Source organism: Sparus aurata, chromosome 10 (assembly GCF_900880675.1).
Source record: "Sparus aurata chromosome 10, fSpaAur1.1, whole genome shotgun sequence".
Classification (NCBI taxonomy): domain Eukaryota; kingdom Metazoa; phylum Chordata; class Actinopteri; order Spariformes; family Sparidae; genus Sparus; species Sparus aurata.
This window is the reverse complement of record NC_044196.1, coordinates 286,030-302,048: the sequence shown is the minus strand read 5'-3', so window position 1 is coordinate 302,048 and position 16,019 is coordinate 286,030. Positions and strand designations below refer to the sequence as shown.

General features: G+C 47.7%; 1 protein-coding gene across 4 annotated transcripts in view; it reads left to right on the top strand.

The window, feature by feature from the left end:
- Positions 1–16,019, top strand: part of camta2 (calmodulin binding transcription activator 2) — a 22,585-nt gene extending 6,566 nt beyond the window's left edge. For 2 of the 4 annotated variants that reach the window (XM_030431123.1, XM_030431125.1), the window contains exons 12-26: positions 297–423; positions 1,008–1,142; positions 5,152–5,336; positions 9,051–9,235; positions 9,337–9,415; positions 9,543–9,816; positions 9,902–10,132; positions 10,216–10,430; positions 10,521–10,702; positions 10,782–10,986; positions 11,098–11,169; positions 11,307–11,327; positions 13,447–13,640; positions 14,683–14,757; positions 14,843–16,019. In XM_030431123.1, coding sequence (XP_030286983.1) covers positions 297–423; positions 1,008–1,142; positions 5,152–5,336; positions 9,051–9,235; positions 9,337–9,415; positions 9,543–9,816; positions 9,902–10,132; positions 10,216–10,430; positions 10,521–10,702; positions 10,782–10,986; positions 11,098–11,169; positions 11,307–11,327; positions 13,447–13,640; positions 14,683–14,757; positions 14,843–14,897 — 2,235 coding nt within the window. In that variant the 3' untranslated portion in view covers positions 14,898–16,019. The remainder of the gene's footprint in view (positions 1–296; positions 424–1,007; positions 1,143–5,151; positions 5,337–9,050; positions 9,236–9,336; positions 9,416–9,542; positions 9,817–9,901; positions 10,133–10,215; positions 10,431–10,520; positions 10,703–10,781; positions 10,987–11,097; positions 11,170–11,306; positions 11,328–13,446; positions 13,641–14,682; positions 14,758–14,842) is intronic. The other 2 variants (XM_030431126.1, XM_030431127.1) reach the window with 2 other exon arrangements.

The following is a 16,019-nucleotide window of genomic DNA, read 5'->3' as shown; positions in this document are numbered from 1 at the left end:
GGGAATGTGCACACGCTGTAGTTACACCTGGGTCAGTTGACTCTGCAGCAGACAGACTTTATCACCTCGGCCTGGCTTCGATCTAAACGTAGGACCCAGGTGACCCACTAATATTGATGAAAGTGGTGATCGTTTACTGCTTATTGTTCATTCGAGAATGCTGTAGATACAAACCTGAACTGATGCTAAAGAAGAGCAAAACAAACAACCAAACAAACTATTTCAGGAGCTGATCCTCTCTTGTGTGTGTGTGTGTGTGTGTGTGTGTGTGTGTGTGTGTGTGTGTGTGTGTTCAGGGAGGTGTGAAGGTGTTGATAACAGGACCGTGGAGCGAGCTGTCGGGTCGATACTCCTGTGTGTTCGATCAGAGCACCGTCCCCGCATCGCTGATCCAACCTGGAGTGCTGCGCTGCTACTGCCCTGGTAACACACACACACACACACACACACACACACACACACACACACACACACACAGTGACGTTAACAGGCGACACAAATGTAAATAAGGTTTCTTTAGTAAAATGTACTAACGAGTGATCAACGTAACATCGTCACTGAGCTCCACGCTGCCTCCTGCTCACTTTGCTGTCACTGCTGTTGTTCTGTTTCCGGGGCGAAGTGATGTTTAACGTGACGTACAGCGTAACACTTCAAATTTAAAGACGAGCCGTCTTGCCTGCTGGATGTGGGATTGAGTCAATTGGGCGATTTTTAGCAGCTTGACCAGTGTTTAAAAACAGTCAACCTGTGTAGAGCTGCTAATGTTGGTGGTTTAGTAGTTTCACTATTATTTAAGAATCATTTGGTCTGTAAAATCCCCAGAACAGAAAGTGACGTCTTTAAGTGTCTTCTGTTGTCCGTCCAACAGTCCAGAACACAAAGACTCTTTGTTTACGGACAGAAATGACAAAGACGAGCAGCAGAGCGTCACATTTAACAAGCTGAACCACCATGTTTGTAGTCCTTTTCCAACCCCGACTGATCTGATGCGTCCTGTGTTTCAGCCCACGAGGCCGGTCTGGTGTGTCTGCAGGTTCTGGAGTCCGGAGGTTCGGTTTCCTCTTCAGTTTTGTTCGAGTACCGAGCGAGGAACGCCAGCTCCCTGCCCAGCTCTCAGCTCGACTGGCTCTCATTGGACGGTCAGTTACAACTCCTCCACATGTCACACTGCCGCTAGACCAATCAGACACCAGATACACCCGAGACAGGAAGTCAGGAAGCGTTTAACAAGTGTTGCACATGAAAATATAGAATAATACCAGACACACACTCTAATGACTGAGCTGCTATACAGAGAGAGAGTGTGTGTGTGTGTGTGTGTGTGTGTTGTCTCTCTCAGTGATTGATGTGTTGGAGCTGTTTTCCACTGTCATCATCTGTAAACACACACAGTCATCAGGACTCACTGCTATTTCTGACTCTGAGGCTGTTTAACCTCACAGGCAGGCAGACAGGCAGACAGGCAGACAGACAGACAGACAGACAGACAGGCAGGCAGGCAGGCAGACAGGCAGACAGACAGACAGACAGACAGACAGACAGACAGACAGACAGACAGGCAGGCAGGCAGGCAGACAGTCCTGGTGTACAGTGATTCCAGCCTGTCTGTTTTATTTGTCTTGTCCGGAACATCTGATTGTTTCGCCTCTCTCTCTGTCACCCGTCTCTCTCTCTCTCTCTCTGTCTCTCTGTGTCACCCGTCTCTGTCTCTCTGTGTCACCCGTCTCTCTCTCTCTCTCTGTGTCACCTGTCTCTCTCTCTCTCTCTGTCTGTGTCACCCGTCTCTCTCTCTCTCTCTCTCTCTCTCTGTGTCACCCGTCTCTCTCTCTCTCTCTGTCTCTCTGTGTCACCTGTCTCTCTCTCTCTCTCTGTGTCACCCGTCTCTCTCTCTCTCTCTGTCTCTCTGTGTCACCTGTCTCTCTCTCTCTCTCTGTCTGTGTCACCTGTCTCTCTCTCTCTCTCTCTCTCTGTCTGTGTCACCCGTCTCTCTCTCTCTCTCTCTCTCTCTCTGTGTCACCCGTCTCTCTCTCTCTCTCTGGACTCTGTCTGGAGTGTTAGGCTCAGGTCCAGGAATGTGAGACAGCCACTTCTCTCCTCCCTCCCTCCCTCCCTTTTCTCACCCCTCCCTCTCTCTCTCTGGATTTCCCATCATGCCTTGCTGCTGTGTTTGGATGTCCACTGCACTCTCTCTCTCTCTCTCTCTCTCTCTCTCTCTCTCTCTCTCTCTCTCTCTCTCTCTCTCTCTCTCTCTCTCTCTCTTTAACTAGTTGAGCCTCGCACGGCCTCTCAGTCTGCTCACTCTGTGTGTGTGTGTGCGTGTGTGTATGTGTGTTGCGTCTCTCATCAGCTCGTTGTCACCTTGCAGAGTGTGTGTGTGTGTGTGTGTGTGTGTGTGTGTGTGTGCGCCTCACCTGTGCTCACACACACTCTGACAGACAGACAGACAGGAGATGGACGGCTCACAGCACCAGGATGGTGTCGGTAGGACGAGACTCTGTTTGCACTTGTGTGTGTTTCTGTAGTGGTTGTCATGGTTACGCAGCTGCTCAGTAACCACGGCAACCACACACGCGTTGGGAAGTGGTCCAGGATCTCTACGTGATCGGATCGTATTGATCAGGACAGAACGATCAGAAGTGAGTGAGATGTTGTGCTCTGATGGGTTTATTGATTATTGATTTGTCTGTTGATCAGCTCTGTGTTGTAGCATTGATCACTGTGACTGTAGCGCTGCGCTGTGTTGTATTCAGAGGAGTTTCTGATATTCTGCCCGTCTCGTGTGTGAAAACAGGGTGGACAAAATAACAGAAACACCTTTAAACTCAGCTGATCTGAGGATTCAAACAGTTCAGCTGTATAAATATTAGTGCCGTGACTAACGACTGTAGTCATTAACCGTCAATGTTGGTATTATTTTCACCATTCATTGATTATGTAGGTTATAAAATGACAAAAACATCTTTTTAAAAGAAGCTCCCAGAGTTCAAAGTGACGTCTTCAAACTGCTTCTTTTGTCCAAACAGAAACACGCTTCACTTACTGTCACGTTTAAGAACCAGAACCAGAACCAGACGATGTTCTGCTGGAACCGTTCATCAGTTCTCAGACGGAACACAACCAAATACTAACTGGCCTAAATTAAATACGTTGAAGCAGATAAATAACCACCACAGGAACATTTAAACAATCTGAAGTCAGTTACTGTCAAGGTCAGCTGACACACACTGATACATCTGTGACAAACTGGTTTCAGATTAATTAACCCTGCAGCTACAATGTGATGTTTCCAATATATATACAGAATCAATATATATGAAATAAACACAAATGCCCTCATCTCTGCTGTCGTTAGACTTTTATGTCCTGACAGCCGTCAGTAACTCTTCTTTACAAAGATAGATAGGAGTATCTTACAACGACAGATTGACTTTATCAGGGAGGAGTTCAAAATACAGAACGAGCAGCTTTCAGTCTTTCAACAATAAACAACAAGAGATAGAAATTCAGTTTGTCTCAAACCAGTATGGAGTGAACCTTCTTTCCAAGCAAGTCAATAAAGGATCTTTGGTGGTTCAATGTGGGTGAGGTTTTCCTCTATGAGTGAACCAGTGACCTTCCTGACCGATGCTTGTTTCTTCCTGCACTCAGGTGTCTGTGAGTGTAGCTGCAGGCTAACGCTAAGCTAGCCATGAGATTGTTGTAACTGAAGGCATATTTTGATCAAATCAAAGTCGTTACACGTAGATTTAACTTCTCATCTTAAACATCAGAACCTGGATCAGAGAGATCCGCTGCTCCACTCTTCATCTGTGCTCTCTGAACACCAGGACGGTTTTTATTTTGGTTCTTCACATCGTGAGAAAGACGAGCGATTTCACAACTTCTCACAATCAATAACCTCCATGTCCCTACGCAACAGCTGATCTGTGAGCGGCTAAATACAGTGGGAGGCCCAGCTGCTGGACGAGAGGTTTACTTTTGATAAAAATTCGTTTTAACAATTTCAGACACAGACCATAGAACCTCCGTATCCCTACGCATTAGCACACCTGCGTAGGGATACGGAGGTTCTACGGTTGAGAAAATGTAGTGCCAAAAGAAAGGCCGGCCTGACGGCGATGTGAAGCGGTGTGAATTTTCTCTATACGACAATAATAATAGATTTTTTTAGGTGAGCCTTGTTTTAGGTGGTTAATTTAGCTTTTTCTCTGGACCCCGTTCACTGCAGTACAAAGCTGGAGCGGCTCTCTGTCACTTCAAAAAACCTGAACTATCCCTTTAACCTCGGTTGTGTCACAGCTCTTAGACCACATCGTTCAACTAGATCCTTAATGATCTGCTGGAGCTAAACAACACAACTGACAACAGATCTGTTCAAACAACGACACAGAACTGTGCAGACTGTTGAGTCGTGGCGAGGAAGAGGTGAAGAAGAGGAAGAGGTTCTGTTTTTGTTGTCTTGCACTGAACTGGTGTTGATAACTGATCAGTGATCAATACTGACTCCTCAACACGCTGTGTGATGTTGAATATTGGCTGAATCTCTGTGGATGTTTTCTTCTTAGTCATTTATTTCACTATTTCACCAAATGATCACAAGATCAATGAGCGTAATCAACAGTATTGTGTGTGTGTGTGTGTGTGTGTGTGTGTGTGTGTGTGTGTGTGTGTGTGTGGGAAATAAAAGCAGACTCCCTAATATAGCCTGATACACTGTGACCGACACACACACACACACACACACTCTCTGTGCCAGGCGGTCAGACGTTTGAAGTCAGTCGAGATAGTTTCCATTTGAGACTCTGTGTGTGTGTGTGTGTGTGTGTTTGTGTGTCTGTGTGTGTGTTAAAGAGGCTCTCTTCAAACAGTTATTTAAGAGAGGAGTTTTCCATTTGCCTCCTGGTTAGAGCTTTCGACACACGCTGACCTTGCTGGGTGAGTGATGGACGTGCAGATGATTGGTTGACAGTTTGTCTCGTTGCTGCTGCGGTTTAAATCTTGAGACTCTTATCTTACTGATCTTATGTCAGCGATGATGTCATGACCGGAGGTGTGGGACAGTCTGGTGAAGGCACTCATCAAGGTGCATGATGGGAAACAAACCCCTGCAGGAGAGGAGGTCTTACTCTGTGTGTTTTCTGTGTGCAGATAATCAGTTCAGGATGTCCATCCTGGAGCGGCTGGAGCAGATGGAGCGCAGGATGGCAGAGATGGCCGCCCGCGACAACAACAACCAGCAGCAACATCATCACTGTCATCATCATCAGCAGCAGCACCATGGCAATCAGCTTGCCACGCCCCCTCCTCCACCTCTACCTGAGGACCACGAACAGGTGAGGATGGTAAAATTACAGACCATGTTCTCATCAGATAATCAGCTGTTTTACATCTTTTATTTGTGTATAAATCAAGTTTCTTTTTCAGTTTGGCTTGTGTGCTGAAATGTATATTAATCTTGGGACTACAAAGAGCAGAATCCAAAGGGACAAACAGGTTGTCTCAGGTAGATGTGTGTGCAGAGCCTCTATTGTAAAGGCAGCTGGTTGGAGCAGAGGTCAGAAAAGTGTGGCAGTCATGGCAGAAACCTAAGAACTCACCAGTGTTTAAGGGAGCTAACAAACTGAGAGGGAGGTCTTTTGGACAAGGTTGGCTGAGGAGTCACCTTAAACCACAGAGAGGCCAGGAGGAGTGCATCTTAACAAGGTGCTGAAACAAAAACCAAGGATCGGAGGGCATCAGGGAGGCTATGAAGAAGGACTTTCAGTGACATGTCCCAGGCTGGGGAGGACCAGGACTCAACTCAACAGACTGGTCCTCTGTGGAGGCAGCAGGGTCGTTCATATCTCTGACAGAAGTCAAGAAGCTTCTCAACAGCAGCGCACTGGCTGAAGAAAGGATTCACACTAGCCCTTTTTGGATAGAAAAGGCGGCACATTTGCTCCAAGGTAAGGACGACAATGTGTCAGCCTGTCTTATTAAAATGGAAGCGTAATATTCCTCCTTTTCCAAAAGCTGCCTCTGAGGTAGGCGTAAACATGTGACGTGACGTGAAGCTGGAAGTTGGGCTGTGAACAGAGACAACACATTTGACTTAAAAATAAGAGCTTTACATTGCACCCCATTGGAGTTTAGAACTGGGTTCTTAGCGGGGGGCTTTTAATTTGAAAGTAGCGACCGGTCTTAGCCTGCTACTACAACATCAAGCTAACACAACAAAACAGCTACAGGGACCGAGGAGACGCTGCATCTCCTGGATCTCAGCGGCTGTCCAGTTGTTCATCTTAATGTCCGCGGATGAAGTGATGGACTGACTGCTGTGATCAGCTGTTTCCTGGTTTTAAAACTCCCCGGCTGTGGGTCGCACAACAGTGCAGGTCATTGACACCTCTGCCCATCTCACGCAGAGGCCGGCACATTTCCGCTTCGTTTTTAGATAGCAGGCGAGGTGGAAATAAGTGTACCCTCCGAGGCGGAAAATTGGCGGACCACAACAGACCCCCAATTTGCCGCCCTCTGTCTAAAACCGCGGACTGAGCCGCCAAAAGGACGGGCAAATTGGCGGCTTGGTGCTCTGTCTAAAAACGGCTACTGAGAACTGAATGCTCATCTTGGTTTACATCTTCAGTGCCATGTTGAAGTCTGGGGACATACCTTGTTTCAGAGAATGATGAAAATTCTGTTCTGGTCGTAGAACATTTGAACCAGCTCTTCATTCTTAAAGGCTTTCTGTGGTCATCCAGTCGACATGTGTTTTTTTGACCTTTGGGCCGTCGCTTCAAGCCATCCAGTTCTTATATAAAGAGCTGTGTCTGTGTACTGCAGACACAGTCGAGCATGTTTCCTCCAGGGTTGTCCCTCTTCTTTGATCCTGTTTGTCACATTCATGGACTGGATCTCAAGCTGCAGCCATGGTGAGGAGAGTGTCCAGTTTGGGAGCCTCAGGATTGTGTCTCTGCTGTTTGCAGATGATGTGTCTCTGCTGGCTTCCTTAGTCCATGACCTCCAGCAGGCACTGGGGCTGGAAAGGCCAGGCTGCCCCTCTGATTTTGGGACAGGTTGCTGCCTGAAGAGAAAGAGTTGAAGTATCTCTTAGTGTGAGACAGACTGATGGTGCAGCATCAGCAGTAATGCAGGTGTTGTACTGGACCTTTGTGGTGAAAAAGGAGCAGAGGTGGAATGTGAAGCTTTTGATTTACCTGTTGATCTACATTCCAACTCTCATCTGTGGTCATGAACTCTGGACTGTGACTGAAACAACATTGTGGAAACAAACAGCCTGTTCGTGTTTGCTCAGGCGGGTGGCTGGGTTCAGACTCAGAGATTTGTGAGGACCTTGGAGTAAAGCTGCTCCTCCTCTTTGTGTAAAGGAGCCAGCTGAAGTTGTTTCAAGCATTTTATTAAGATCCTCCGGGGCGCCTCCCTTTGGAGAGTTTCCAGACACATTCATCTGGGAGAAGACCCCTAGATAGAGCCAGAACTCAGCGGAGGGATTATATATCTCATTTGGCCTGGGAACGCCTCGGGATCCCCAAGGAGGAGCTGGAAAATGTGGCTGAGGAGAGAAAAGTCTGGAATACCCTGCTTGGCCTGCCGCCAACACGACCCAACCCCGGATAAGCAGCTCACAGATTCATGGGTGTGTGCTCGACAAACATAACCTGCAGCTGAACCGAATGATCAGAGTGGAAGAGAAACATCGGACTCACTGGAGGTCAGCGGACAGATTACAGGAAGCTGACTGTTGAGCTGATAAACAGGTTAAGAAGAACAAATTAACCTGAATGGAAAATCCCTGTGAAACATCTCTGCAGTCACTTCACCTCTCTCTACCACACTCACTCTCTCTCTCTCTGATGTCATGGGGCATTTGGCAGATCGAGTCTCCGAGTTAAAATAGACTCAATGTGACAGAGAGAGACCGACAGACAGTCCTTCAGTGCCAAGAGTTGAACAAAGATAAGAGTGGTGTCTGCCAGCTGGTGCTGAAGCTCTGCACACAGCAGGACTCCAGGACGGAGGCACAACCACCAAAACAGAAAGGACAAAACACCAAAGCACTACGTAACGTAGAATACAATCTGAGCCTAAAGAAGAGAGGACCTGACCTCTGTGACTGATGGAAACATGGACCGTGTTCAGACTGAGCTGACAGAAACGGGCGGAGGAGGTCGTGTTTACTTTGTCTCAGGAGAGGATGAGACGACTCAATCTCACTTCTGACTTCACTCTGAGAAAACAAACACACCCTGAATGTGTCCAGAAACACAGACGAGCTAGTCCAGAGAAACAAACTGTGAAGCAAATGTTTAACCTCAGTCTGTATGTTATCTTAATTTAGCTTTGGGAATACAGTGCTAATGCCTTTTCAAGCTATGCTAACAGGTCATGAATGATGCCAAGTGTTGCCATAGTAAGTCGCAGGGAAACTTTGAGAAGCAGGTTTCTGTTTTAGACGTGTTGGTAGGCGACACTGGACAGAGTTCAGTTTCCACTGATGATTGGCTTCTTTATCAAACCGTGATCCTCACTCCTGACTGATCAAAGGGCAGGTTAGCATGTTAGCTCGTTAACAGGTTAGCATGTTAGCTTGTTAACAGGTTAGCATGTCAGTGTTATCACAGTGTGAGTGAAGCAGCTGTCTGAGAGCAGGATGACGGACAGATAACAGGAAGTGTTTCCAGGTTTAAACTCGCTCTCTCTCTCTGCTGTCAGTAATTTATATCCTCACTCGTCCATGTGCATCACACGAGGCGGGGGGGAGGAGGAGGTGTGCATGCCAGGGAGAGTCGGAGGGAAAAACCAGAGGGGGGGGGGGGCATGAATGTAATGTTTCCTACCAGCTGGAGGGGGAGGAGGGGGAGAGAGGGGGAGACAGACAGGAATAGAGACAGCTCACCTTAAACAAAGTGCTCAGATGAGTCGTCAATCATTAGGACATGAATCTGCTATCAATAGCTCTGAGGATTGATCGTTGTTTCATGCTAATGTCTCTCTCTGTCTTTCTGTCTGTCTGTGTGTCTGTGTGTCTGTGTGTGTGTGTGTCTCAGTCTTCTCAGTGGTTTGAGAGGAGGATTGTGGGAGTGTGTGAGCGGATGATGAGGGGAGGACGATGGGGAGGAGGAGGAGGAGGAGAGAGGCTTCATCACTCCGTCCGTCACCGCGGGATGACGCTGCTCCACCTGGCTGCTGCTCAGGGATACACACACCTGATACACACTCTGATCCACTGGAGGTACACACACACACACACACACACACACACACACACACACACACACACACACACTCTGCAGGTTCACACACACTCTGACTCCACATGTTTGTTTGTTGTAGGACCGTTAACAGCGACAGTCTGGATCTGGAACAGGAAGTGGATCCTCTGAACATCGACCACTTCTCCTGCACGCCGCTGGTAAACCAACACACACAAAACTAAATTCCCTGTGCTCTGATTGGTCCGAGTGGTGCCAAGGTAACCGTAGTCCTAGACCGGGTCCCACAGTTCTGATGGTCTCTCGTGTCCTGTGTGTGTGTTCCAGATGTGGGCGTGTGCTCTGGGCCACCAGAGGGCAGCAGAGCTCCTGTACGGCTGGAACAGTTCTGCTCTGGGGATCCCTGATTCGCTGGGCCGCCTGCCGCTCGCCGTGGCTCGCTCACGAGGACACACCCGCCTCGCCACGGCGCTGGAGGAGCTGCATACACAAACACACATGACACCCGGGGACACACATACCTCCCCTGCAGACACACACACACCGGCCACACCACAGCCGCCGCTGCCCCCGTCTCCTCTGTCCACCAGCCCGGACACAGGTAACTCACACCTGCTGCTCCTCGCTCCAGTCTCAACTCATGTCACATGATTCTAGCTCTCTGATTGGCTGTTTCCTTTTTCCAGGTCTGAGCTCTTCCAGCAGCCTCCCCTCCCCCAGCGACCCCTCCTCCCCCTCTCCGAGCTCCGCCTACTCCAGTGGCCCCGCCCCCATGGACACCTCCCCCTCCTCTCCATCGTCCCCTTCCTCATCCTCTTCCTCGCTGCCCGTCTCCCCTCCCTCCCCGTCCTCTCTCCCCCTCTCTCTTCCTCCTGTGTCCATGTGGGGGGAGGAGCCGAGCGGCGTGCTGAGCTCAGGTAACACAGGTGGTGTGATGGATGAGTTGATTGGTTCCTGATCCGTGTCCGACACTGATCATTATCTCTGATCAATCCTGCAGGTTTGAACCCCGGCGGCTCCAGAGACGCTCATCTTTACCTCATGGACTATGAGAGCGGCAGCCCCCTCTCCCCCAGCCACACTTACCCACACGCACACATGGCGGGCGGGCGGCGGGCGCACATGGCGGCGACGCTGGAGGAGCAGCTGCTGAGCTACAGCGAGAACGCAGAGAATGAGGGCGAGGATGAGTACCTGGAGGAGGAGGTGCTGCAGGTACACACACTAGTTCCTAAAGTGATGCACATCAAACAACCAGCAGATGTCATGAGCTCTTGTCGCTATGGTTACCCTCTCATACACCAGGTTGACATGGCAACCCTGGCTGAGCAAATCATTGAGGCGACCCCGGAGCGAATCAAACAGGAGGACTTCCCTAGGGGGGCGGAGTCTCCTCTCAGAGAGAGGCGGGACAACCCGGCCATACAGGACACCTGGCTGGCTACATACCTGGACACGGTCGACGCCCACACACACTCCCCGCCCAGGTAAGCCCCGCCTCCAGAGCTGGTCAGGGCTGAGACTGTACAGAGGACAAGTATGGATGATGTGTGTGTGCACTTGCAGGCGGGTGTGCCCCCCATCGCCCCTCAGTGCTCTGGCCCTCCAGAGGCTCCGCCCTCCCTCCTCTGCGGCGTGGGCGGAGTTCCTGAACGCCTCGGCCAATGGGAAGATGGAGAGAGACTTCGCCCTACTGACGCTGACAGATGGAGAGCAGAGGGAGCTGTACGAGGCCGCCAGGATCATCCAGAACGCCTTCAGGAGATACAAGGTACACACACACACACACACACACACGTCACGCTGCTTCCAGGAGGTCGGAGTGGATATTAATGTTGTAACAGAAGAAGAAGAAGCACCAGCTGATGTTTTCTGTCTGCAGGGTCGGAGGTTAAAGGAGCAGCAGGACATGGCTGCAGCCGTCATCCAGAGATGCTACAGGAAATACAAACAGGTGTGTGTGTGTGTGTGTGTGTGTGTGTGTGTGTGTGTGCGTATGTGTGTGTCCTCCAGCTTCACTAACACTGAACTAACCTGCTGTGTCTCTGCACCATGTCTCTCTCTCTCTGTCTCTCTCTCTCCTCTGGCTAGCTAACATGGATAGCTCTGAAGGTAAAACAGCTGACCAGTAGATGTAGTGATGTGTAGTAAGTGTGTGTGTGTGTGTGTGTGTGTGTGGACAGCAGCCATGAGACGTCACTCAGGTTGTTTCCTGTGACGTGAATCTTCATCAGAGCTGTTGTTTGTTAATCGATGCTGCAGAAGATGAGATCAGTTTATCTGAAGTCGATTAAAACTACTTCATGTTTCTAATCCGGCTTGTTCAGATCTCATGTGGACAAAAGTATGTGGACAGTTGAGCTCAGTGGGCCTTTAACAGGAACAAGTCCAGGACCACAGCTCTGCCATGAAGTCTATTTCTAAGAAGCTCGTTCTTTTTTTCTTCTTCATTTAATGATCACGTGCTTCTGATGAAATATGATCAGCCCGACACAATGGAGTTTGAAAGACAGTAACATCTAATTGTTGCTTCACAACCTCATATCACAGATCTATAACACATATCTATAATAATAGAACAATAGTGGTGTGAGAATACGGACCGCCATCAAACAAGAAACATTTCAAAAGCAGTGCTGAGATCAAAATTGAAAATTAGTCCAATCATGTTAAACCTTCATATCTTGATGCAGCAACGTGTTCTGGGCTGAGAGTTCATGTGATGGAGCTGCATCATCTCTCTCACCTTGAAACAAACACAGCAGGTGTTTAGCTCAACAGCAGCCGGCTCACATGACCCTTCAGACGGTTCTGTCCCAGATCTCCTTCCTGGAGAACTTGAGTGGCTGTTGTGGTGATACAGTATCTGTTGCCGTAGTGACGACAGGAGCTCTGGCTCAGCAGACACTCGTCCAGAACCAGACTCTCCGTCCTCTCTTTTCATATTTTAGAAATTAAAAACATTTCTACTCCGGGCCGTCAGCTGCCCCGCCCCTTAAGACCTGACGTGACGATGTTGTCACTTCAAAACCTGCAGAATTCATCACATTTGCACATTTTTAACATCTTTATTTTATATATTTTCTGTCAGGCACCTTCCTTCCTGCTTACATGCATATCTTCATCTGCTGAAGTATGTTGGTACCAAAATATCTTTTGAGGTCAGAGTGAGCAGGAAAACGACCATAACTCAAATTGTCTCTGTTGCATCCTGATTAAACAACATCTTGCATCTCTGAAATGTTTGTTCTCCACTTACAAACAGAATTAAAATGAAATGTTTGCTGATGTTTGTGAATCCTTCTCACAGCTTCAGTGTCAAGCTGCTTCCTGCTGTTGTTCTTCAAAAGGTTTAAGGACTTTATTTATTCATATATTTCTTTATTATTTGTCAGTAGTCAGTGAACAGCTGTAGTCCTGCTGTACTGTCACCATCACGTGTTCACACACAAGGAATCTGTCACTCAGCACAGAAAACACAGTGAACAAAGATGAAAACAAGTTCTGCGTATGTAGAAAACACTATATGACTAGAACCACAGACGTGGTCAGTTTCTGTCAGTGGTTCTGAATGTGTCGTTCAGTTCTGATTGCAGCTCATGTTGTTCTGCAACACTGAGGACGAATAATTCGCCTTCCTGTATGTTGTTGTTTCTCCACCAGCTTGTTGATGTTGATGTTTTCAGAACATACAAGCTCATTTAGAGAAAATCATTTTTTAGAAGTAGTTTAGCTTCACATTCCCTCCAGAGAACCTTGTCGGCCTCAAGTCTGATTTACAGTTGATAAAGAGCCGTCAGAGGGTTTCCAGTCGTCTCCTCCGTGATGAGACTCTGTCCTCCAGCCGGCTTTAATTATAAATCCTGGACAACTTATTTGTTATCTAATCACATTGTGCGACAAAACATAACGATGTCGAAACATGTCGAGCAACACTTTCCTGCTGAGCATCAGAACTATCGAGCAGCCAACTTAAATCAGGCTGGAGACAGGACGTGGCGTCCACATACTTTTGGCCAGTTTGTGCACCTTTGTGTCTGAACTGGCAGAACAACAGAAAATGAGCGCTCAGCAGGTGAGTCTCACATATGATTGGCTGATATCGGTAAACAGATGATTGATCGGTCCTCCAGCCTTCTTCTTCTCTTCATCTTCCTCCAAACACACTCTGAGACGTCACTTCCTGTCGTGTCCGTCCTCCGGCACTAACGCTGCGACTCTGTTCTCTCAGTACGCTCTCTACAAGAAGATGACTCAAGCGGCCATCTTGATCCAGTCCAAGTTCAGGTCGTACTACGAGCAGAAGCGTTTCCAGCAGAGCCGGCGGGCGGCGGTTCTGATCCAGCAGTACTACCGCAGCTACAAGGAGTACGAGAGGCTGAAACAGGCTCCGAGAGGCGCCACCAGCCACAACCCCAAGATCAAGTGAGTTTAAACTGTCAGGTAACAGGAAACACCTACCAGTTTCCTGAGGAGCTCGCTGTGGAAACCATTATGGCTCACAGGCATCATAATAACTGATGCACCTGTTTTAGCTGTTAGCTAAGCATGCTAATCCATGATGACAGTGTGAGTAGTTGCTAATCTAGAGCGTCATGAAGGAATGAATAATGCTTCGTACCGTTCATTAAAAGATCAAAAGATTTGTCTTTTATTGAACTTTGTGAGCATATTTAATAAATATTTAAACAGATGTTAGTTCCTTCTGTTCACATTCAGAGGTTTAGGTTCATACGCATGTTGTGCACTGCCTCACACGGGGCACCATTGTGCTTACATCACCTCACACGGGGCACCATTGTGTTGTACTCATGGAGCATTAAAAGGGAGATTTAGGCTATGATTATCAGGGATAATTATTACTACGACTATTATTACTTTGGGGCGCCGCCCTTGAAGAAGGGAAAACATAGCAAATTAACTTAATCAGTCTCATAAAAAGGTACTAAACTATTTATAACTCTGGTTAATAATTAACTTTATAACTACAACCATATTTACCATAACAGCTGTGATGGTTGAAGGATATTGGAGTTCTTGACAGTGTCGAGGTCGGCAACATTCACTCTTGTACAATATTAAAACAAGTAAGAGAGGAAGAACAAGGAAGGAGCTGGAGTTTTGACTATCTGATAAGAGGAGTTTCTGTCGCTCTGACCAATCGGAGCTCAAAGCTGAATAACACCTAGGTGTGAAGAATGGGGCATTCTGGGACACTGAGTTCAGTTCAGAGTCCATTTTGAAATCCACAATGAATGACTTCATCTGTGGGTCCCAACATGTAGATGTTTGTACTGTGTTGACTTCAAGGTTATCTGTCTTTGTGTGATGGCATTTATCTCCAAGAGACAAACCTAAACTAAAATAGTGTTTTGAGTCGAGCATGTAGAGGATGTGACAAGAAATATGTACACGTTTTTACACCATCAGGAGATATTGATGATCGGTGTTGATTTTGTGCCATCAGGGGGTCATTCTTGACGAAGAAACAGGACCAGGCAGCGAGAAAGATCATGAGGTTCCTGAGACGCTGCAGACACAGGTGACACACTCAGAGATTCTCCTGTCGGACATTTGATGTTCTGGACCAGAGATTCAGTTTAAAGCTGCCGGTCGTCTCTCTTCAGGATCAAGGAGCTGAAGCAGACGAGGGAGCTGGAGAGGAGAGGACTGACCACCTAAACCATGTCTTCATTTCATCTCCTGGAGGGGAAACACCGAGGAGAGGAGGAGGACAGAGAGACAGAAAGAAACAGAGAGATGTTTGATCATCGTCCTTCAGGTTCACTCACAAGACAGACGTGAAGTGAGTGACAGAGAGAAGAGGAGAGTTAGGGAGAGAAGCCGAGTGCCGGAGAGAAGCCTTACCCCACGCCAACTTCATTATCTTCCTTTCCTCTGTCTGTCTGTCTCTCTGTCTGTGTTCCCTCCTGCTTGAATGTGTCCGTCTGTCTGCAGCTTTAAAGAGCTTCATTACGAGCGTCACGCTGCCCTCTGCTCAGTCTTACAGGCGTTTCCTTCCTCAGAGTTTGTTGCTTCACTGTTATTGGAGTAAATCCAGCACATCTTTCTGATCTCACCTGAAGAATTTCCAACTCTTCACTTGGTGACTTAAGAGCACCTGTAGGAGGTGAAACACACCAGGTGAGCACACATTCGGTGGTGTTTTGGTGCGTTCTCGTTCAGACTGGACTGATGACGAGGACGCGGGCTGAGAAAGGCTCGACCGAACTCTCCCAGGAGGCTCAGCTCGGGGAGCGTCGGTGTCTGTTCCCTCCTACCCATAATTCACTGCTCAGAGCGAACAGGATGCTGCGTTTGAGGGTCGACTGAACAAAAGGAAATCAGAAGACTGCGTCACGTTTAGTGTTCTTCATCTGGAGTCCTGTGAACTTCAACCTGTACATGATTATAACAAAGCTACTTATATTTAAACACAACCACAGATATAAACATATATATATAAATATATATATATATTCTAATGTTGGACTTTATAGATGCTATGGATGTTTTTATTTATTACAGCATGAACCGTGTGTGTGTGTGTGTGTGTGTGTGTGTGTGTGTGTGTGTGCGTGTGTGTGTGTGTGGACTGTGAGGTCGAGTCTTAAGGAACCCCCTCTGACCTCTAACAGACCAAACTAATCAATCAGAATCTGAGTTCCATGCTTGATGAGTCTCACCTGAGTGAAATGTCAACATTCGGGTGTTCAGCACATATTTTCAGATTAATTGTGACTTAAACTTCTCCATGATGTCATCATCTCTGAAGTCCTTTCAGAATAAATGTCAAGAAATCCA